General features: G+C 32.7%; 1 protein-coding gene across 2 annotated transcripts in view; it reads left to right on the forward strand.

The window, feature by feature from the left end:
* LOC114339383 (juvenile hormone esterase) overlaps nucleotides 1–25,797 on the forward strand; it is a 104,153-nt gene that overhangs the window by 12,283 nt on the left and 66,073 nt on the right. For both annotated transcript variants that reach the window (XM_050645548.1, XM_050645549.1), the window contains exons 4-6: nucleotides 104–257; nucleotides 16,253–16,438; nucleotides 17,895–18,085. In XM_050645548.1, the coding sequence (XP_050501505.1) occupies nucleotides 104–257; nucleotides 16,253–16,438; nucleotides 17,895–18,085 (531 nt within the window). The remainder of the gene's footprint in view (nucleotides 1–103; nucleotides 258–16,252; nucleotides 16,439–17,894; nucleotides 18,086–25,797) is intronic.

A 25,797-nucleotide genomic window follows, 5' to 3' on the forward strand; every position in this document is an offset into this window, starting at 1 on the left:
CCAGCAGTGGACGTAAATTGATTGGACGATGGACCAAGATTTTGCGCCTACCCCCTTAAATATAAAGTTTGTCAAATATTATATATAATATATTTTGTTTTAGAAACCTGGCACTCGCCCTTATTTGCCTGTTTATTTTTGGATTCATGGAGGAGGTTTTAATACAGGTAACGGAGCAATTGGCACATTGGATCCCAGAAATTTTATGGACTATGACGTAATAGTTGTAACAATTAATTACAGGTTGGGAGTGCTAGGTAAGATGTTAAACATATTTATTATTATCGCTGCTGGTCGATATACATTTATTTATAAATACGCGACTACTGGTCGTATTATGGATTATGGTCCTATACAGTGCGTCCATAAAGTAACGCATAAATTAGATATTTCGTAAACCGACGACTTTAAGAAAAAATCCCGAAATAGGACGATGTTTATTTTTAAATTACGATTTTTTGGAATATATATCATACTAGTGACGTCATCCGTCTACGCGTGATGACGTAATCGATAATTTTTTTAAATGAGAATAGGGGTCATGTGATAGCTTATTTGAAAGGGTATTGAATTCTCTATTCACTAATGTAAATATTAACATAATTATTTACATAGGGTGTTCAAAAAAATATTTTTTAATTAAAATAATTGAGACAAAAAGAAGAATGTATGTCATTTATTTAGTTCAAAATGTGTTTTACTACTGTCAGAAAACAGAAAAAAAATTTATTTGACAAATAAACATTGATTTTCGCTTAAACGAAATGTTCAAACTGGCAGGTGGGTGACAGCTTTAACATTGAATTTAAGCGAAAAACAATATTTATTTGTCAAATAAACATTTTTTCCTGTTTTCTGACAACATTAAAACGTATTTTGAATTAGATAAATTACATACATTCTTTTTTCTCAAATTATTTTAATTAAAAAAATGTTTTTTGAACACCTTGTACAAATAATTATGTTAATGTTTATATTATGGAATAGAGAATTGAATACTATGGCGTCACTAGTATGATATATATGCCAAAAAATCGGAAATTACAAATTAAAATCGACTGTTTCGGGATTTTTCATTAAAGTCGCCGGTTTACGAAATAATGAATTTATGCGTTACTTTATGGACGCACTGTATATTTGGATTTTTGTACCTCGTGAAACAAATTTTGACTTCATCAGATGTTGCATTGCTAAGGAAGATCTGTTTCCTGTCATTATTCGCGTTTTAACTTCTCGCTCTATTTTTTTGTCATTTGTGATTTTTGCTCCTAGGTATTTTAATTATTTAACCCCTTCGAGGAATATAAGAACAGAGACAACAACACAAGCAACAAAAGCAGCGAGACTCGTGGTTGCCTCCGAGAAACCATATGGAGAAACAAATATCTGACCACGGAAGCCAAAATAAAAGTATACAAGACAACAGTAAGGCCGTCCGCACATGGGTCGATCGAAGACACGTCTCGAAGTTCGCGCGTCTTGCTCGTCTTCTACGAACCCTGCGGCACAAGCGATTGTTCTCCGCACACTAGTCGATTCAGTTTGCTCACATCTTCCAATCAGGAACAACGCATTTTTTATATATCAACCAAAACGACTATTTCGATCTATGAAAACTACGATATTGTTACATTTTTAGTATAATTTGAATACAATGAGCATTATACTGAGGACATTTTTCTACTTCCCCAACGAATTTTATACTAAACACCTAGAAACAGAAGTTCAATGTTTTCAGAATTTTATATTACAAACAATATAGGTATTTCCACAAAGTTAGTAGGTAGTATGTACTACAACTGAACATAACCTTAATGAAGTAGAAGCATCAGAAGACGACCAAAATCTATTAAAGGTAGAAAATAAGTTGCTAAAACGACTGATTACCGAGATGGAAGATAAAAATGGTATTCTAAAAGAAAATAATAGATTATTGTTGCAAAGAATCAACTTTTTAGAAAAAAATGTATATGGAAAAACCACTGATCAAAAAACTGTAAACAGTAATTATCAACAAAGTGAGAAAAAAAGTGAAAGTGAACCATCAACAAGTGAGCCCATGATACCCAAAAATGTCCAACAAAAACCTGTTGTAGAAGCAGAAGCTACCAGTGAGAAAAAAAGTGAAAGTGAAGGTGAACTTGGTGAACCCAAACTGATGTCAACATCACAGAACATGCGGCATGCACAGACGGTAAATAAAACCTACAGTGAGATTGTAGCAAACAGTAGATCTTTTACACCAAAACAGTTGACAGCTGGCAACATCAACAACAAATCAAATAATACTGTTCCGATAAATAGAAAAAAACCAAATAGTTTAAACTATGACAAATACAAACCAAATTTTTGGAAATAAAGTAGTCAGTAATTTTACGACCGTCCCTAAAATGGGTCACGTTCATGTGTCGCGTGTGGGTGTAGAAATGGAAAGTGAGGACCTTTTAAATGTTCTAAAAGAGACTGCTCCAGATATTAATTTTAAATGTGTTCAATGGCATAAAAAGGAAACGGCATCATCCTTTAAAGTTTCTTTCCCCTTAGAAAAACTTAATGAAATAAATAATCCGTCATTATGGCCCCAAGGGGCAATTGTTCGAATATTTAAATTTAATCGAAATTTTCAAAACAGTGCAGCCGTATTGGAAAAGGACTAGTCAACACAAATGGAAAAAATATTGATGTTAAGATTAATGTTTAGCAAATAAAATAGAAATGATTGATTTATTTTTGTTGGAATTTAACTTTGACGTTGTCTGCTTCTCAGAGCACTGGCAGAGTGAAGCAAATCTCAGATACATAAATATCGATAGGTATTTACTTGGTAGCAGTTTCTGTAGGAAGAATAAAAAGAACGGTGGTACTGTAATCTATGTTAAAAACACTTTAAAATTTGAAGCTATAAACTGCGATAGTTTGAATATTTTTTTTTTAATTAATGGCTTTGACATAGCCAATTAGCCAGATAGTTTTAATATTGAACAAACATCTGAATTTTGTGGAATTTTTCTTCAAGATACTAACACTGTTGTATTGGTAGTGTATAGTTCTATTAAATGTAACGATTTTAAGTCTTTTTTCAAAAATTTTGAAAATCTATTGGATCACATTATGAGGCCAAATTTGAATGTAGTGATTTTGGGAGATTTTAATATCAATTTTAAAGGAAAAACGCCAAACATTAGTGAATTGACTTCTATAACATCATCTTTTGGTATAAAACAATTTATGACTATACTCGAGTTACTGCTACATCTGCCACTTGTATAGACAATATTATGACAAATTTTGAAGAAAATCAGGTTCAGACAAATGTCCTTGAACCTTGTTTTTCAGACCATCGCGGACAGTATATTAATTTAATCAAATCATCAAATAAATTAAAATCAAGTGTTTGCACTAGAGCCTTTACACAGGAAGGTATTTTAAAAATGAGAAAGTTTTTATCAGAGTTGGACTGGAACATTTTTGATAGTGATTTTGATGTAGATTGCTTAGCAACGTTTTTAATAGATAATTATAATTATGCAGTATCTCATTATTTTCCACTAAAAACATTGTTTATTAAAAATAAAAAATGTCCTGTAAATTGGTTTAATGACAACTTAAAAAATATGAGAAATTATCTGCATTCTTATAAAATACGTGCTGATTCTAGTAAAAATCCAATACATTACAACGAATATAAAAAATACAAAAATCATTATATGTAATTCCGAGTTGAAAAACGCGAAAAAGATGGCTTATGAGAAATTAATATTAACATCAAAGAATAGATCCAAGACGTGTTGGAAGATAATTAACTATGAGCGTAACAAAACCAATAGTTCACATAATATAACAACCAATTTATCTTGTGATACTTTCAATAACTTTTTTGTTGAAATTGCTGAGAACATTATAAAAACCCTTCCTAATACATCAGACGACATAATCTTGAACTATCAAAACTTCCCAGCTCCATCGAGTTCATTCTTTCTATCTCCAACTACTCAACAAGAAGTATCGGAGGTTATAAATTCACTAAAAAATTCAAATTGTTTGGATACAAATGAGCTAAACACTTCTTTTATAAAAAATACTTGTGAAATAATTACTGATCCTTTAACACATCTCATTAATAACATTTTTTCAATCGGGATATTTCCAACTGGATTTAAATACTCCAAAATTGTTCCTGTATTTAAGAAGGGCGATCGTGATCTTGTAGACAATTATAGACCAATTTCTATCGTTTCCATATTCAGTAAAATAATAGAAAAAATTCTGAAGCAACGCATAATATCGTACTTTGAAACCAATAACTTTCTTACCAGTTCACAATATAGTGTAGGAAACAGAGGTGGAATTTTGCAAAATGGACACAAGTCCGGTTTTATTTTTTTCTGTTATATCAAGGGGTGCTTATTATAAGACTAACTTTTTCTGAAAAAACTTCGCCCCGGAATCCCCTTTTCACTCCTTTAAAGGGGGTAATTTGTGGTTTTTGCGGAACGTAGCCCTTCCTGTACCTTTTACAAAAAATTTTTTTTACAGAAACATGAAGAGGACTATATTTTCTACGATATATTTCCGATAGCATATGTCTATCATCCACCGTTTAGCGAGGGTGGCGCCCCAAAGTTGACAAGTTTTTAAAAAAGATGTTTTAAATAAATATATATTTTTCCCCAACTGTAACGGAAATTAAGAAGGAATCCTGCGGCAATTATTCACAAATAAGTAACTGATTTTTTGGTATAGGTTTCACTTAAGGGTAATTGCCCTATTTTTAATTACAGGGTGGTACATTTTAAAAAACCCCTTTCTATACCATCTGAACCGTTTATGCTAGAGTAAAAAGACTTTCAGCGATTACCCATGTACTGGTTTTATTTACAAATTTGTATAATGCACCCCCATTTTTCCCCGGAACCACCCAAAAAAAAAAGAAGAATTATAAATAAAGTGATTTTCTTGGAATATTTCACACACAATGCCTTTTATTAATATGCTTCATATATCATTTTGTGAATGTTATTATTACCCATGCATGGACACCAAAAGCAATTTCCTAGTGCAACCTCTGTAGCCAAAAAAAAAAAAAAAAATAAAAGGGGGGGTTTTTTTTTTGTTTTTTGCTTTTTGATCCATATGGGCATATGCTTCATCAATAGTGCTTTTCAAAAATATATATATGGTGATTGCAACATCCCTGCGGAAACCACCAGTATCCTTGAAAATATATTGCAGAAACTACCCCTATCCCTTGGCGAGGATGTTTTTACGATTTTCTCATTACCTATGCATTCTTTTTAAACAAAACTTATACAAGGTTAAAGACCACTATTTACTCTAAAAATTAGGTCCTATTCATTTTTTTCGTATAAGCAACCGTTACAGCACAGTGGCGCTTATATATGCTTTGGCGGGCTCCAGTTTTTGTTTTTTTTTCGTCATCTGTTCGTTTTATTGATAAAGTACTTATGTAAAATAAAACAACACAGTGTAACCTACAAATTATGACCTATGCACATTTTACATTCTTTGCTCCCCAAAGCCACAGTGGTGGCCCAAAATTTTTGCATATTTTCGCCACCTACACGCATTTTATTGCATTAATGCTACCTTAATAGCACAATATTCACCCCTAAGTGGTCGCTAAGCAGTGGCGGATCCAGGGAGGGGTGATGGGGGCGATAACCCCACCCCTCTCAAACAAAGTGAATTTAAAGATTATAAAAATATTCATTTATTTTTATAAGAAATACTTATATTATATTAATATAATTTTTATAAGAATGACTTTTTATGCTTTAGTGACAGTGGCGGATCCAGCATCGTTAAGAGGGGGTGCCAATTGGCTAAATTTCTATAAAAATAAATGAATATTTTTATAATCCTTGAATATAATATCACTTGGTTTGAGAGGGGGGAGGTGATCACCCCCATCACCCCTCCCTGAATCCGCCACTGCTTAGCGACCACCTAAGGGTAAATATTGTGCTATTAAGGTAGCATTAATGCAATAAAATGCGTGTAGGTGGCGAAAATATGCAAAAACTGATTTTGGGCCACCACTGTGGCTTTGGGGCGCAAAGATTGTAAAATGTGCATAAGTCATAATTTGTAGGTTACACTGTGTTGTTTTATTTTACATAAGTACTTTATCAATAAAACGAACAGATGACGAAAAAAAAAACAAAAACTGGAGCCCGCCAAAGCATATGAGGTTTACGGCGCCACTGTGCCGTAACGGTTGCTTATACGAAAAAAATGAATACGACCTAATTTTTAGAGTAAGTAGTGGCCTTTAACTTTGTATAAGTTTTGTTTAAAAAGAATGCGTAGGTAATGAGAAAATCGTAAAAACATGCTCGCCAAGGGATAGGGGTAGTTTCTGCAGTATATTTTCAAGGAAAGGGGTGGTTTCCGCAGGGAAGTTGCAATAACCATATATATTTTTGAAAAGCAATATTGATGAAGCATATTCCCATATGGATCAAAAAGCAAAAAACAAAAAAACTTTTCAACCCCCCATTTTTTTATTTTTTTTTTGGCTACAAGGGTTGCACTATAAAATCGCTTTTGGTGTCCGTGCATGGGTAATAATAACGTGCACAAAATGATATATAAAGCATATTAATAAAGGGCATTGTGTGTGAAGGATTTCAAGAAAATCACTTTATTTATTAATTCTTGTTTTTTTTTGGGTGGTTCCGGGGAAAAATGGGGGTGCATTATACAAATTTGTAAATAGCACCAGTACATGGGTAATCGCTAAAAGTCTTTTTGCTCTAGCATAAACGGTTCAGATGGTATAGAAAGGGGTTTTTAAAATGTAACACCCTGTAATTAAAAAAGGGCAATTACCCTTAAGTGAAACCTATACCAAAAAATCAATCAATTATTTGTGAATAATTGCCGCAGGATTTTTTCTTAATTTCCGTTACAGTTAGGGAAAAATATATTTTTTTTTAAAACATCTTTTTTAAAAACTTGTCAACTTTGGGGCGCCACCCCCGCTAAACAGATGATAGACAGATGCTGTCGGGAAATAAATCGTAGAAAATACAGTCCTCTTCATATTTCTATAAAAGAAATTTTTTGTAAAAAGTACAGGAAGGGCTACGTTCCGCAAAAACAACAAATTACCCCATTTAAAGGGGTGAAAAGGGAGGTTCCGGGGCGAAATTTTTTCAGAAAAAGTTAGTCTTATAATAAGCACCCCTCGATATACCAGAAAAAAAGTAAAAATGGACTTGTGTCCATTTTGCAAGGTTCAACCTTTGTTTCCTACACTAATATGGGTTTAGAAAGGATCGTTCCACAACTCATGCACTCTTAGATGTGATGAGTGGCATAGTGGATGGCCTGGAGAAGCATAACCAAACTGCTGTAACGTTGTGTGATCTTTCAAAGGTCTTCGACTGTGTTTCTCATGAAATTTTACTAAAAAACTGCACTTTTACGGCATCAGAGGTACTCCTCTAGAACTAATTAAATCTTATCTAAGTGACAGATACCAAGCAGTCAGATACGGAAATTGTCTCTCTGAATTTAAGCATGTTAAGCATGGAGTTCCATAAGGTTCTGTTTTGGGCCCTCTATTATTTATTATGTATGTTAATGACTTGCCCAATTTTATGGCTCCATGTAAAACAGTACCATTTGCAGATGACACTACTTTTATTTTTTCTGACAGAAATCGTTCTCTTTTAGAAACCAATTCTAGGAACATAAATTCAAATGCTCAATCATGGTTCGCAGCAAATAAACTTAGACTAAATGACACCAAAACCCAAAATTTATTCATTTCAACTAATCCATTCGATGCTCATGTGAAAAAAAATACTGTAAAATTGCTGGGCATGACAATTGACAACACACTGACTTGGTATAACCATATTGACCATCTCAAAGGCAAACTTTCCAGTACTTTATTTTTACTTAGACAACTAAAACTTGTTACAAGTGTTGATACCTTAAGAACAATTTATTTTTCTCTCTTCCATTACTTTTTTGGCTATGGCGTTATTTTGTGGGGAAACTCTTGCAATGCACTAACAATATTTAAATTGCAAAAAAAAGCAATTAGAATAATTGCAAAAGTTGGTTATTTGGAATCTTGCAAACCATTATTTATTAAATATAAAATAATGCCCTTGCCAACACTATGGCTATACAATGTTCTCGTGGAAACACACAAAACTGCAGATACTTTAATTAAACAGTCTGACTTGCATAATTACAGCACAAGAGGTGCAAATAATATCAGAACAGTCAAATATCGTTTGAGTAAATCACAAAAAAACTCAATTGATTTTAACATATACACTCACCGGCAGAGAAAACGGGCACCCCAAAAAATGGGTCATTTTTAATGTCTTGTATTTCCTAAACCTGATGTCCGATTTAAGTAAATTTTTTAATATGTTATAGCCTTATTCTTTATCAATATCGCTGTAATAATATTGTTGCTAGACAGGTACATTGTCATTGTATACAGGGTGTACGAATCAAACTGTGTTTTTTTCTCAAACTTTGGAACACCCTGTGGAATGTTCTAGCTTTTATAAAATACTAAAATTAAAACATAACTATAACCACAGATTTTCTTAACATTCTGTTTTTTTATTCATTCGCATATGTTGGATAATAAAAAAGTTAGGCACTTTAACAACTACCCATGTTTTTCGTCAATACAGGGTGTTTTTCAATAAGTACGGCAAGCTTTAAGGGATAATTCTGCATGATAAAATAATGACAGTTTGCTTTATAAACTGATGCCCGCAAATACTTCGTTTCTGAGATAGGGGGTGTTGAAATTGTTCTTACAAACTGACGATTTATTTATTTCTCTAAAACGGTTTGTGATATGCAAATGAAATTTGGTAGATTTTAAGAGCTAGTTATTGCGCATTTTTTGGCATACAATTGTGAATTTTATATTCACCATTGGCGTGCATACGGGATATATTTAAAATATTTATACCCGTATGCACGCCAATGGTGAATATAAAATTCTTAATTGTATGCCAAAAAATGCGCAATAACTACCTCTTAAAATCTACCAAATTTAATTTGCATATCACAAACCGTTTTAGAGAAATAAATAAATCGTCAGTTTGTAAGAACAATTTCAACACCCCCTATCTCGGAAACGAAGCATTTGCGAGCATACGTTTATAAAGCAAACTGTCATTATTTTATCATGCAGAATTACCCCTTAAAGTTTGCCGTACTTATTTAAAAACACCCTGTATTAACGAAAAACAGGGGTAGTTCTTAAAGTGCTTAACTTTTTTATTATCCAACATAAGCAAATGAATCAAAAAACAGAATGTTAAGAAAACCTGAGGCTATAGTTTGGTTATAATTTCAGTATTTTATAAAAGCTAGAACATTCCACAGGGTGTTCCAAAATCTGAGAAAAAAACACAGTTTGATTCGTACACCCTGTATACAATGACAATGTACCTGTCTAGCAACAATATTATTACAGCGATATTGATAAAGAATAAGGCTATAACATTTTAAAAAAACTACTTAAATCGGACATCAGGTTTAGGAAATACAAGACATTAAAAATGACCCATTTTTTGGGGTGCCCGTTTTCTCTGCCGGTAAGTGTATAATGTCCTACCTATAGATTTTAAAAACCTTACAATCAATAAATTTAAAGTCATTCTAAAAAAATATCTACTGAGATTTGCTTTTTACTCTGTTAGTGAATATTTCGATCATTTTAAAGCAGTATCATGGACATGAATATTACTCACTATGTTTTCCGATGTCATATTTTGTAAATGTGCGTGAATGTATTTATATTTCTATATGTTATATTGTATATATTATGTACACATTATCTCATGTATTTTATATATATCAAATTGACTTGCTACAATTCAAAAAAATTTTTTTGTAAACGTAGTCAATAAATTATTGAATCTTTTGAATCTTTGAATCTACAATCAACGAACATAACATGCACCGATCTTTAAATAAAAGTAAATTTCATTCAGCGCAAAAAACAACAAAAAACGAAGGAAACAAATAAAATAAACTACCTATTATGACTGGAAACGTGCGTCTCACTCGAACTTTCTCGTCCACTACGGATCGCAAGCGACGAGAGTCGTACAAGACGAGGAGATTTGCAATCCTAAACGCTCCGTGTACGGAGCTCAATGCCACAACGAAGGAACTTAACTGGCGGGGAGAGACCTACGTGACTGGAATCGAGTCGAGTAGTTCGAGCGTCGCCCCATGTGCGGACGGCCTAAGACTTATCCTAACATATGCAGTGGAGACAATGAAAGTATTAAGATCAATAGCGCGCATATCAAATAAGCGATAGACAAGGCAACAGAAGTATACGAGAACGATGCAAAATTCAAAATATTAAAAGGTGGATAAAAACAAGAAAGAAAAACTATAACGAACATGTAAACCGAATGGAACCAGATATATTTAGCGAACATCTCCGTAAATGCAACAAGCCGTATAGCAGAAGACCCATTGGAAGGCCACCGAAAAAGTGGAAAGACAATCTATTGTCAACACCAACTGAAACAGAATAAGAGGCAGACAAACAGGAGTAATCCTAGTCGCACGAAGAAGAACAACCCCTTCAAAATAATAATCGTTTATAGTAATGTTTTACCTTATTAGCCGTCGTTCTTGTTTTGAGACGACTATGTATTTTGTTTTGTCTTCATTTATTTTTAGACCCATATTTATGCAGCTTTCTCAAAGCTCGAGAAAATATCCTTAATGGCTTGATTACACGTAACGAGTACAGTGGCGAGACAGCAAACTGTTACTAGGCCGAGACAGTGGTGAGAGCGAGAGATGGTTTATACGTACATATTTGGCAATTTTTGAATTTGGAGGCGAGTCAGTTCAGTTTCGATTCACAAAAACAAGGAGTAGTGTACTTATGGATCATAAAGCTAACATTAAAAATACATCAAACGATACAAGATTTGACGGATATATTATGAGAAGGAGATAAGCGTCTTTGGACTATAGACTATATACAATGGATTTTAAGAAGACCAAATCTCGCTGCTCCCGATTTCTTCGATTCATTGATTTTTTATTTCTTGTCTAGGTATATGTCGAATTAAAAAAAAAATTATTTGACTTCTTGAGTTTTAAAACCAGCAATATTTATTTTGTCTACAATCCATACATATGCTGCATCACGTTTTTGTTTATTTTTATACTCCAAAGATTTGAAATTTCATAAGCGCGGGTGTGACTTATACAACTGAACTAAACTTTATAGTCCTATCTGAGTTCCATTTGTTAGCTATTTGAGCTATTGAGAATCAAAAATACCATTGATTAACACAAGTCGCCTCCTCTGATGAAGTGGTAATGTGCACAGTTACACAGCGAGTGTTGTTTACACATACCGAGTGGATTGGCGAGTATACGATTGAGGGGTGGGAGGTGGAAGACTCGGCCTAGTAAATAGAACAAGATCCGAGTGACTGTCTCGCCATATGACTGGGTCGAGTGCTCGGCCAAGTACTCGTTAGTATGTTTATACCAAACGAGCACTCGGCCGAGAACACTGTCTCATTGCAATACTCGTTACGTGCAATCAAGGTTTAACTTCTAATGTTGATTGTGCCACTGCATCTACGTCATCGGCAAAGGCGAGTACGAATTTTGCTCCCCGGGCAATTATGTCTGGTTTGATTTTTGGATAAATTTTTCGCATGACATATTCTAAGGACAGGTTAAACAACAATGGGGACAACGGATCTCCCTGTCTCAGTCCAGAATTTACGCAAGAAGCATTTGATATTTTTCCCCCTATAACTTGTGTAAAGGAGTTACTTACAAACATTTGTGTTTAGTTTCTTGGGTACGCCGAGCTCGATTATTGTCTTCCATAATGTTGCACAATTAATTGAATTATAAGCCTGTTTGAAATCTACAAAGATCTGATTCACGTCCTGACTATACTTCCAATACTTTTCAAGCATTTTGTCTTATTGTAAATATGTGAACAATGGTCGATCTTCCACTGATATCAGTCACTCAAAAATTCTAATCCCTGCTGAATTTTCAGAGACATTAATTAGTATAGAGTACGGAAGGCGGAAGGAGAGTGTGATCAATTCTGCTGAAAAAGGGATACTCTCTATACTCTACACTCTATATATATGAGGAATGATATCATTGAAGTATGTTGATTATGATTAGAAAATACCTTATGGACATTTGTGCCAGAAGAAATAGACGAATACAAGCATGATTTCGACTATAGCAGCTGTCATGCCATCCATTGGAGGTTTCCTAGAGCAGTGGTTCTCAACCTTTTTGAGTCATGTGTCACAAAATAATTTTTATTATTTTTGGTACCACCTAACTGAAATACCTATCTAGGTAGGTAATCTAACTAACTATAATAGTGGTGCTGCTTTTGGCTGTTTTTGCGTTTTGTGTACCACCACAAATAATGATATGTACCACCAGTGGTACATGTACATGTACCACAGATTGAGAACCGCTGTTCTAGAGGTCTTTTTGTATTGGATTTACGTGTTTTTGCCATTTTAGATTTCTGGGTCAATTTTGTCGATATCTATCTCACCATATCCTTAACCCCAGTTTCTCTTAGTGTATTCTCATTCCTTATTCTATATTTGAAGAAATTCCTATTATGGTCTTAATACTTTCATTTCTGAAGTTCTTTTTAATCTTTTTGTAAGTTGGGCGTCGTTTCAACTCTTGTTAACGCTTAGTATGTTAGTAATGACACTTTAAATTCGTTAGCATTATACTGTGGTAATGCCTTTAGACGTGTTTTCTTGCCTAACCCTTATATATTTTTCTTATTTTTCTTCCTCTTTCTAAGCAATTCTGCTTATTCATTGGCGGATTGATACCTCGATGGAAGGTTGTCACTCCATTTTTGCGCGGTCGGCCGATATTTCCTCTACCGATTGGTGATTTATCTCTTGCTATTTTGACCACACGTGTCTCCCCATTCTGGTTATGTGGTTGTTCCATTCTTTTTTTCTATTTAGTGTCCATTGGTTTATACACTGTACGTTACATTGTCTTCTAATGTCTCCACTCCTCTTTCGATCTCTCAGCGTATTTCTTGTTATTCTTCTTATTACTCTTATCTCTGCCGTTTCCAGTAGTCTTTGTGTTGTGGTTGTATCGGGTCGTGACTGTTGGTCTTAGACTGGCTTTATAAATTCCTGAATTCATCTCAGTGTAAACATGTTGGTTTCGCAATATAGTGTTATTAAGGCATCCTGCCAGTCTATTTGCTTTTTCTACTTGATTTCTCACTTCTTTGTCCAGGTCTTCATAATGTTGACAGGTTGACAATGTAATTTCAAAGTATTTAGCTTCCATTACTTATTAAATACTGATACCATCAATTTCCATTTTACAGCTGATTAGTTCTTTTCTGATAACTATTGTTTTAATTTTCTGAGATGAGATGGTCATATTGAATTATTTTGCTCTTGTGTTGAATCTGCGGAGTATATTTGCAGACAATCTTCATCTTGGACTATCAAATTGCGTCGTCTGCGTAGCAGAGTATTTTTACTTCTTTGTGTCACGTTCTATATCCTCTTGCTTTGTTGACGTTTTTGATGATTTCATCCATGATTAGGTTGAAGAGCATAGGACTCAATGAGTCTCCCTGTCTTAATCCGCTGCCTATATCTATAGGTTCTGTACGTTTTCTATCTATTCTGACTTCCATTTTGTTGTTTTGGTAGATGTTTTCAATAGTTTTTATGAAGCCTAGGGGGACTTCTCTATTATACACAAGATGGATTACATTTTTGAGACTTATTCTGTCAAATGCTTTCTTCAAGTCAATCAGACATAGAAATGCTGGTCTGTTATAATCTGGTGATTTCTGAGTAATTTGCTTTATGGCCTTGTTGTTCATCTGCTAAATTTATCCTCTGTTTCATTAGGTATTGTAATATTTTAGTTGTATATTTTAGGGTAATATTTTACTAGTTTATATTTACCTCTGTAATTTTCTGGCTGCTTTTTATCTCCTTTTTTGAATAGTAGAATTAGTTCGCTCGTTCTCCATTTTTCCGGTATTTTATTGTGTTTTATGATTTTGTTAATTAATGTTGTTAATTGTTTGCTGCTTAACAATATTTCAGTAATTCGTTTGATATTCCATCCTTACCTGCCTAAGCTTTATATCTGGATGCCAAAATACCGTTAGAGTATGATATACTACTAAATTTGGACTTAAATCAGCATTTATGGAACTGGATCCTGCGTATCAAAAAAAAGTTGATTAATAGCAAGCTGAAAATTTGTTAATAGCTTAACGGTGTCTAGTCGGAAAAACGTTGATGTATAGGAACACTGGAACAGGGGAAGTTTTAATTGTGGAAGAGGTTAAAAATTTGGAACGTCAGACTACGAAAACGTTCCATGTATTTTGTCGAACAGAACTTCCAATTGATTTGTTGCCATTTCATTAAACTGTCATGCAAAAATTAGACCAAAAATTAGTGTTTATCACCAACTGAGCATTTTAATGAGTGGAACACGAAGAACATGTCAAATGACAGGAATTGTGTTGGTTACTAATAGCAGTCTGATTTTTGCATGAGAGTTTAATGAAAGGGTAACAAATCAATTGGATGTTCTGTCCGACAAAATACATGGGACGTTTTCGTAATCTGACGTTCCAAATTTTTAAACTGTGCCACATTTACAACTTCCCCTGTTTCAGTGTTCCCGTACATCAAAGTTTGTCCGACTAGACACCGTTAAGCTATTAACAAATTTTCAGCTTTCTATTAATCAACTTTTTTTGGTACGTGGGATCCAGGCCTATTATCGTTAAAATGTTTTTTCATCTCGACCATCCCATTTCATTTTAGTTTTATTGATGCATTTAGACTATGTCTAATCTGTTCAAAGAATTTTTTTTTGCAAGTGTTGACAAAATTCTTGTCTAAGATCTCACCCTTTTGACAACCAGAGACATATTTTTCTTTAATATTCTCCAGGCAAGCATTTCTTGACTGTACACATTGATGCTTAAAAACAAGGACGTAGGCTTTATTAACAGCAGTTAGACAAAAAACATAAGTTTGGGAGTGAGACGTACTGTTTCGCGCAGGTGGGCGGGCTGTTTCTACCAGTGGCGGAAGGAATTCTAAAATAATTTTTAATACGTATATTTAATTAAAAGTGAATAATTGCCAAACTGGCCGTTTCGATGGTAACACTAGTAAACAAGAACCACTGCGCATCGTCGAGTTATGAAGCATATTCCCAAACTTAAGTTTGTTGCAGACCTTTCTGAAGTAGCAGGTTCTTCTCAAATTCGGACATGGTTTTTCCATTTTTATAACTTAAAGTTTCATCTTATAGTAAATATAAAAATATAAATATATGGTAATTAATATATTACAAAATATGCAATATTAAGCCAATAAACATATTTTTGGAGACATCAGTCTTATAAATTTTTGGACGATGTGACAATAACAGCATAAACAAGTTGAAAATGCGAGCATTATCATAACGAAAACTTTGTTTATTTACGTATTTAAATTCATAATATGGAAAATTGCTATTATGAAAAGTTGTTTAAAATTAAAAACTGTTTTAATGTGCAATAATATCATTCTAATTTAAATATTGTGAACTATAAAGGTATTTTACTCTTAAGCTAAATTCATATTATTTTATGTTATCGGTAAAAATGAATAGTTATAATTCATTCTTAACGATAGAATCATTAGTTTTCGAGATATTTAAAGCTAAAAATTAATCGGCACAATATATTAGTCAAAATAAGTATGCCGTTATATGTGTGTAACTTCAAATATCTCGAAAACTAATGATTTTATCGTTAAAAATGAAGAGTATATTTATTATTTATCTAGAAACTACTGGAAAATCGAAAATTTGCGATAAAATGGCAATTCCGCCAGTGGCGTAGAATTAATACTTTGAGGTCTAGAATCTACAACTCAGATATTGGACATTCTTGATGAAGCAACCTGTACAAGAGGCTACTTTTACTATCAATTAAAAAAGATAAAATATTTTTGCTACTTGGTATATGAAGAAAATTACAGAAAAGTCTAGAGTTACCAGAGATATCAAAAATATGGACCCAATCCTCTCGATTTCCCAATCAATGAATCAATGATAGAATTTTAAGATTTCCATTGCAACGAATTTAGAATTTTTTAAAATATTGACTAATGAAAGTTTTTTAATTTCCCTTATTTTTTAGGTTTTCTATCAACCGATGACGAAAGTATTCCTGGAAATTTGGGGTTAAAAGATCAACAATTTGCTCTAAAATGGACTTACGATAATATAAAAGCTTTTGGTGGTGATCCGAAAAAAATCACTATAGGGGGTGAAAGTGCAGGAGCTTCATCAGTTAGCTATCATCTATTGCATACTGGAAATAAGGGTAACGGGATTAATTTCATAGAAGTACTACAAAGCTCATGTTAATTGTTACTAGAGGTACAAAAACGATTTAAGGAATTTAAATTTAATAGTAGTGGAGGAAAGTATGCTCAATGTGCAGTCACTCGAGCGTTATGGGGACTTATTGGGTTGTGAAGAGTAGGTCCTAAAACTAAAAAATCTTAAGTAAAGTTTTCCATTCTAGTGGGGACTTTCTATTTTTTTTTAATTTAATTTTCCATTTCCAACAATCGTTTTTTTTTTCGATTATAGAGCCGTCTATCCATAATTCGAAAAAATGTCTCGAATAAAAGTTATTTATTTTTGCGTAAGGAATCCAAAACTGCAATAAAAATGGGGCTCCCATTTAAGATTTTAAAGTAACCACCCCACCTTCTTGGGGGTCGTGTTTAGTGCCATTCGATAGCGTATCTTTAAGTTTTTCGATCTGATGTTCATTTCGCGAAATATCGCGGGATTCGTAGTTAAAATTTTAAATCTACCCCCACCTCTCTCCGTGGGGAGTCGTGTTTGGTATCCTTCCATAGATTTTTGCAAGTATAATATTAAAATATTATACTTTGCATATATAATATTTGCAAGTATATAAAAATATTAAGCTGTATTTTTTAGTTTTTCGATCTGTCCAATATATGGTAGAGGTACATTTACAGGGTATATACAAGGTTTCTCCCCATATGATAATCTGACGCGCACGAGTAACTGCAAAAATCCCCGCTTGGGCTCCCCTACCATAAAGCAAATAAAACTAAGATAACTATAAAGTAGTTGGGTCAAATTTAATATTAAATAATATACAGTATTATGTAAATGTAAGGAATAACTTCGTTATTTCGTACTTTATACTTTTTTAAGGAAAAATCTTGAAATAGATCGATTTTTATTTTTAAATTATGATTTTTTGACATATTATATAATATAATATAATATAATATAATATATATTATATAATATAGTACGATATTATCGTACTAGTTACTTCATCTATATAGGCGTGAAGACGTAAATGCATACTCCATTTTTTTTACTTTTATAATATAAGCTACATTTTGCTAAGAATATTTTTTTCAATAAATACTTACTGTTGAGTTTTTTGAGAAAACCGTCCAAAAACATGTTTTTTTTTGTTAAAAATGAGCTCACTTGCAAATAATTCGAAAAGTATTGACGAGTGAAAAAACTCTACACAACAAAAGTTGCTTAGAATTAGTCATTTTATCCAATTCCGGATTTATTTTTAATGTATTTTTTTTCAGCTCGAGAAGGGGATATTCCCTCAATTTTTGTAAAATTGATGGGATGTCGAATTGTTAACATTTTCTTATATAATAATAGACAATTTCAACTACCTATTCCTAAATTATCATCCTTCTTTTATTTTTTTTTTGGTCAGATTGTTCTTTGATCGGGCTAATAATAATTATTTAAATTTTCAGATTTGATTAAAGGCATTATACAAGAAAGCGGTTCCGCTCTTAACACATTTGCATACCAGATTAATTGTACAGAGAATGCCTTTACATATGCTAGGCTTCTTGACCAAACTTTTGCCTCAAATAGCTCTCAAGATTTGCTAGAACTTCTACAAAAAACTCCAGCAGAAACTTTAATAGAAACTCAGTCTAATGTAAGTATTTCTATTTGTACACAAACATACAATAAAATAACAAAACTAAAAAGGAAAAACAAAAATATTTTGTCTTATTGATTTGAAAAGAAGTAAAGAAAAATTTATATCTTTCTTCTTCTTAAAGTGCCCTCTCTTCAATGGAGGTTGGTACTACAATTGCCAACTCTTGTCTGTTTTTAGCTGTTTTTATTAGCTGTTCAAAATTTAGCCCTATCTCTTGTCGGATATTTCTTAGCCGCGATAGTCTTTTCCTGCTAGTCCCCTCTTTCCCTCGATCTTTCCTGTCACTATAAATTAGGCATATTGGTACTTATTATTTCTCAGTATGTGGCCTACATATGATGCTTTTATAACTTTCAAATTGTTGAGAGGTTCTCGTTCCTTGCTTATACTAATGCCGGATTTATCCTCACCCATTGCCACTGCTGCTGCCGATGCCGGAAATATTGCCCGAAATACGATATCGACGCGAGTGAGGTGTTCACATAAGTTCCTCGCCAATGTCCTCACAACTCATTTACCGAACGACTCTCAAGAATGAAATCTGACGACAGCCTCGTCTTGCTCACTTACTCACTTGCCGCTTTAGAGAGAGAGTAGTTGAATGTGAATACTCACTCGTGCTCGCGCTGCCAGTCCTTTGACTTCCATCCCGAAAACTGATTTTGGGAACGCCGTGCAATTGCAGTTAGCATGAGCAGCAGCAGCGCGAGTGAGCTATTTACACATTCACGCTGCCCACTTCCCTGCCCAATTCCCTGTCCAACAGGACTGAATGTAAATGCGGTATATGAAATTCTTCGTTTGACGTACGCTATATCCATGAAATTTTTAGGATTCTGCCGTAGATCCACATTTCAAAGGCTTCCAATTTATTTACGGTTGATGGTTTAAGGGTTCACATCTCAACCGCATAGAGAAGAGTCGACCAGACGCATTTGGATAAACGTAGTCGAATTTCAAGTTTTATTCGAGAATCACATAGTAGTCTATTGATTTTTCGAAAGATTTTCTGGCCTGTTGTATGTTTAATAAAAATAATCAAAATCAAAAGATGACGACAAAAATAGATTTAGTTTTTTTGTGTTGAAAAAATTCATATTATCTCTAAAGTAAAGAACATCTAAAAACATTGTTCTACTATCTATATAATATACAGGGTGTCCAGAAACTCTACCGACAAACGAAGACAGGAGGTTCTTCAGATAATTTTAAGATAATTTAACCCAATTCACTTAGTCCGAAAATGCTTCCTAAGGGAGCTAGAGCTCTTTGAAGATGGCGTCCTGTAATTAGTTTTTCTTAAATACCTCCAGAATGCTTCTATTTAGAAAAACAAAAATTGGTGCGCGTATTTATCTTCAAGATATAAATCTAATCCATCTATTGCAAATTTCTAGTACCGATCATAGGCGTCCGTTTTAGGTAGGGCAACGGTTATTTTATCGCATAACTTTTTTTATCTTTAACTTTTATGCATTTCTGACACTGGATTATTAAATTGTAAAGTATTCTAGTACTAAAAGGTACTCTTGTTTTAAATCGGTAGGGCACACCGTTTTCTAGAAAAATCGATTTGAAAATTTTTCGCTTTATGAATTAAAAAAAAATTTCAAAAAAAAACTGTTTAGAAAGACGAAAACTGGTACATTTATTTATATTCCAGAGATAAATCGATTTCATTAATTGCGAATTTCTAGTACTGGTCATAGGCGTCCGTTTTGGGTAGATCAACTGTTATTTTATAGCATACCTTTCTTGTCTTGAATTTTTGAGCATTTTTGACACTAGATTATTAAATTATGAGGTATTCGAGTACTAAAAGATACTCTTACTTTATGTTGGCAAAATACTTCGTTTTTTGTTGAAAAGTTCTTTCAATTTTTTTTCAAATTCCAAAAACGAAAAACTTTCAAATCGATTTTTCTAGAAAACGGTATGTCCTATCGACTTAAAACAAGAGTACCTTTAAGTAATAGAATACCTCACAATTTAATAATCCGGTGTCAGAAATGCATAAAAGTTAAGGACAAAAAAGTTATGCGATAAAATACCCGTTGCTCTACCCAAAACGGACGCCTATGATCGGTACTAGAAATTTGCAATGAATGTAATCAATTCATCTCTGAAAAGTAAATGTGCATACCAATTTTCGTTTTTCTAAATAAAAGCGTTCTAGAGGTATTTAAGAAAAACTAATTTCATGACGCCATCTTCAAAGAGCTCTAGCTTCACTTAAGAAGCATTTTCGGACTAGGTGAATTGGGCTGAATTATCTTAAAATTATCTAAGGGATCTCCTGTCTTCGTTTGTCGGTAGAGTTTCTGGACACCCTGTATATCCGTCGGGTAGTATTGACTGACACGTTATGTGTCTATAGTCTGTAGTCTATAGTCTATAGTCTATAGTCTATAGTCTATAGTCTATAGTCTATAGTCTATAGTCTATAGTCTATGAAACTATAGTTTTGTTTTGAGGTTTCAGTCCTTAATTTATAGGGAAGGATAACAGAATGTCTTTGTTAATATCGTACTTTTGCAAAATTTTATTGGCTTCATCAGGATATGCTCAAAAATTTTATAATTATATTATCAGTAAATACAATCAAATTAAGACGAAAGAACATTGTATAAAAGAAGCATAAAACTTACTACACGAGGTTTGTCTCTTCAATTTTTAACATCACAAAACATTAAAACTCAAATTTTTAATCTACCAGCAATTACAATGTTTTAACGTTATTTAACTTAAAGATAAAAGATACACTTGATTAAATAAGCAATTGGACTGCATACCTAAGTCCTAGGTTTTCACCCAAAGCGGCCAAAAGTAGAACCGGAAGTCGATATTTAAACTCTTCGTGTAACTTTGCGTCGACTGATATACGATTTGACTAATTTTGAGTAATTTTTACTAAATGTTCAGTCACAACTGTTTAACCCGAACTGACTTCAAAATCGGAACTAAAGATTCAAGATAGCCTTTTCAATACGCTTCCATTGATATGTCACATGTACTATTTCTACGACTATAAAGGCGCATTTAAATCAAAGCGAACACGAACGAACGAAGGAACGAATTCGTAGGTGTTCGCTTGGCTATTCGTTCGCTACAAAGTAGGGCCATTTACATTGAAGCGAACGTTCGCATTCGTTGATGATCGGGAGTGCATATTGCCCGCAGATGTTTTTAAGATGGGCCAGTGGCCAGTCACACATATTGTGTTTATTGTCGTGTTCTTGTTGGGTAAATTTTAATACAATATGTAATAGCTTATTGTAAGCTTATAAAACGCAATGTGTTCTGTAAGGAAAAAAATATGTCATATTCATAAATATAAGTATAAATTTTGATACGATTTTGTTCTGTCTCTATTCTATAATTATTTAATTTACAAAATTTGATTTTAATTATTAAATTGAAATAAAAATTATTTCCATACTCAAAAATAATTTATCCAGGCATTTTTTATTATTTTATTGAAAATTTTGATTAAATGTTTTATTTATTAATATTTTATTTAAATCTGGCATTATCAACTAAAGTTTGAGATAAATAAAACGTCCAAAAATGTCTAGCAATTATAAATTCATATTTCTTCTTCTTCTTAAGATGCCGTGCATTTCTGCGTAGGCGTCCACCGTACATTGCTTTGTTTATAAAACATTATTGTTTTTAGCAACATTGCAAAGCATTTTATAGCCGTGGATTCTTGGCCACTAGCGTTCCCCTCGTAATATGTGCCCCAAGTATGCAGTCTTCTTACTTTTAACATAATTAAAAAGTTACCTATCCTGCAAACCCGCTCTTCTTAATACTTAATAATTTCTGACTCTGTTCATGATATTCTAAGCATTCGACGAAGGCACCACATTTCAAACACTTCAAATTTGTTAATGGAACTGGCCTTTAACGTCCATGCTTCCATTCTGCACAAGAGCACAGGTCAAACGTAACTCTTTTTAGCATATAAATTACTGACAAAATATTTGTATTCATATTTCTAATAATGACAAAAGTAATGACAAAAAAAATTATCTTCTTAAAATAATTTTGAATTCAATATATTTAGGTAGGCACCTGTAATGTGCTTCAAACTAATGAAAGCAATCTGTATCAGCAGCCAGGTAGCAGGTATTATACGCTGTTTGAGGGAGCATAGAGAATAATATATTAAAGAACCAGCTTTCTTAAAATTCTTCCTCGAAAAAGTTGCTTGCTCTTGGTATTATGACTATATTATGTTTAAATAATAAATTTTAAAATTGGTGTATCAAAATAAATTTGCTTTTAATTAATTTTAGCAATTAATTTGATTTGCTTACCTCATTAGTCTTTCTGGATTGAAATTTATCCAATAAAAACATTAGGCTTTTAAAAGCAAACCACTTCGAACCCTCTTTTTGTCTTTCTCGTCTAAATGATACCAGAAGCTAATTCATTTTTTTTAGTTCAGAGACATCACAACCCATTCCTACAGAAATGTTAAAACAAGCATCAGTTTTTCTGTTTATTGTTTTATATAGCTTCGATTTCGGGTTTCATAGGCATTCTTCATTTCTATATAACTGATAATTGAAGTATCTTTTCATTGGTTCATTTCATATTGCAAAATTATGTTTTCCCGACTACACAATAAACCACCCTCTCAAACTAATGTTTGTAAATAAATTAAATCAGTACTTCTAAACGAATTCGTTCGCTACCTCTATCCACACACACACAAATATTGGAACTCTAAAACCGGAAGTCCAAAGTCAAATTTCGTATCTTCAATACCATCCTTGGGTTATGAGCTTTTATTTGAAACCTCAGTTGTTCTATCTGTATTAATAATGGAGATGTTATTATCGCGGACAGACGAACAGACAGTCATAAAACCGGAATATAGACACACCCAAACTTATATGGAATCATCTGATATTTCCAGGGGCGTCATTTGATAGGGGGCAGGGGGGGCATTTGCCCCCCCCCTGACCCTGAAAATTACTGAAATTTACAAAAAATAGATCAATTTTGTATTATGTTTGCATATAAATGTATTGTATATATAATGCTTGCCCCCCCTATCAAAATTTCAAATGACGCTACTGGATATTTCCTATTATTTCGTGCGAATTAAAAAAAAAACGAATACACGAAGTCAAACAATATTTATTTTAAAGCAACTTAATAACAAATACATAACAAATAAATAAAACAATAAAGTATTTAACAAACAAATTAAAACTAGTTGTTTTAAAGTGCATAGCATAAAAAATTAATTGATTGGTTGACTTACCTGTTAAGGAGGGACAATCATAATTGTCCTATCTTACATTTCGAACATTTGTACTTATGGTAGTGGTCTTTTCGGGCCGCTGATCACAGTTTAAAGAAGCAGAAGAAGAAAAAGAAGATTATTAAGCTTCTTGACAAGTGACGTCCGCGCATCACTGTTTTTTTTTTTTTTATTTTTATCGCACAAGACATGGGTGGGTTCAAAAGAATCAATGGGGGGGAGCGTACAAATGTTCGAAATGTAAGATAGGACAATTATGATTGTCCCTCCTTAACAGGTAAGTCAACCAATCAATTAATTGTCCTTCACATAACATTTCGAACATTTGTACTTATGGTAGGCTGTTGAAAGATTAAACAATATTGTGCGATAAATAAACAAAAGTACATTGCCATCCAAAAATGAATAGTACTTAGCAATTTTTTTTTTTTAGAAACTTTACACAAAATATATACATATGTATACCTAACTAATATATTAGAGCAATTATTAATTAAGATTCATGTTTATATTTTAATTATATGAGATGTGTACTTTCAACCAGGTACAAATAAACATAATAAGAAAATTAATGTTCTTACTAACATTAGTAACCTACACATGTGATATAATTAGAATTACATACAATTACATGGACTCACCAGACAATACGGTTTTGCAAAGAGTCCGTAATCTTTTGCTAGAGGTTTATTATAAAAAAATATTGAATACTTGAGAATTTTCTGTCCATCTCGCCGTCTCTCTAATATCTTCTATAATCCAGTTCTAACTCCCGCTGAGGTAGATGCATGTCTGACACTATACACTTTAAAAATATTAGTGTCTATATTTTTAATTTAAAAAAAATGTTATATCTATCTACTCAACGCCTGGGTAGATGTTGCTTTATACGTCTCTTTTTTTTTTTGTTTTTAGTTATAAACAAATTGTCTTCCGATTGAGGACGAATGTTTTAGAAATCTCTAAACACTCTCAACTGTGTTTTTTGTTTTAAATAGGTTGATATTTGTTTGTTTATTATTATTATTATTATTTTTTGGGGAAGTCTTTATCCTCTGTAATATCAAAATGTCAATTTTATCTTGATCCATGAAAATATTCTGAATTTTTATTAGGTACAGGGTTTGCAACCTCTGAACTGAAGTGAGTGCAATCAACATTACAAGTTTGTAAGTAAGATTTTTCAAGGAAAGGCTTGTGAGACGAAATAATGTTTCTAAATAAAGTAATACTGGTAGAGGGTCCCAAGTTAATTAATATTTGGGCAATTAAGGTTTGAGGTTATATATACATTTGTAAAAAAATTTAAAAATGTTTTTATAATATTCTAGGATATCTTCTATCAACGCCAATGCAGCACTGTGAATGTTAATACGAGCTATAATTATAATCCGGTTCTCCGATAGATTTAATAAAATTAAAATTTGATAATTCATAAGCAAAATGGTTATTATTTTATACTAAACCGTCACCATCTCTTGAAAACTGTATCATACAGATTTAGTGATTTGTTGTAATAGATGGGATGGAATCCTCAGGAATGCCTTTTCTTAAAAAGCTTGCCTGACAAGAATATGGAAACCCAAAGGATGTCCTGGATATAAAACCCCAAAAAAAAATTCTAGATTAAATTTTTATCAGGTCCATAATTATCTTTTTGGTTGTGTAAGGTATGGTGGTCAAAGGTTGTGTACCAAGGCTGAAAAACATAAAATTTAAATCCATGCCAATCTAGAGTTAAGGCATTGGCTTTCTCTGATCCGGGGTCAGGGTTCAAAATTACATACCTTGCACATTTTTTTTTTTTTTTTTAGGATATGTGGCAAACATATCGATTTCTGGAATAAGAAGCTGCTCAAAAATTATAGTAGCACAATTATCACTTAAAGAATACCTACTCTGTTTCTATTTTTCAAGATCTTGATTCCGAGTCAGGAAAAAGCATTTTTTTTACTGTTACAGATGCAAAAATAATTTTTAAATTCCTATTTTCACAGAATTATTAAACTTATCTGCAAATGTTGAGTACTGTACACTACCCATCTTGTTAATGCAAGACACAGCTGTTGCGTTATTTATCCCTAGCAAAATGTTACAATTCCTATATTCGTTGAAAAAGGATTTCAAGCCACTATATGCTGCTAGTAACTGAAGTACATTTATATGTAGTTGTTGTTAATGACTCAAAAAACCATGAGTTTTGTTATCAATGCAGCATACCCGCCATGCTAAAAGATATATGCATCGCAAAATATTTCAAGTACATAATTGGATTATTTTATATTTTGCTCACTAATTGGTATGTTATTTAACCACCAATTGTAATCATTTTTAAGTATTTAGGTATGGTCATTTTAGTGTTACAACTATTAGTTTAAGAAAGAGACTACTTTTATTTTGTATTTATTTATATATATATATTTTTTTT

The sequence above is a fragment of the Diabrotica virgifera genome, chromosome 3, assembly GCF_917563875.1.
Source record: "Diabrotica virgifera virgifera chromosome 3, PGI_DIABVI_V3a".
Classification (NCBI taxonomy): domain Eukaryota; kingdom Metazoa; phylum Arthropoda; class Insecta; order Coleoptera; family Chrysomelidae; genus Diabrotica; species Diabrotica virgifera.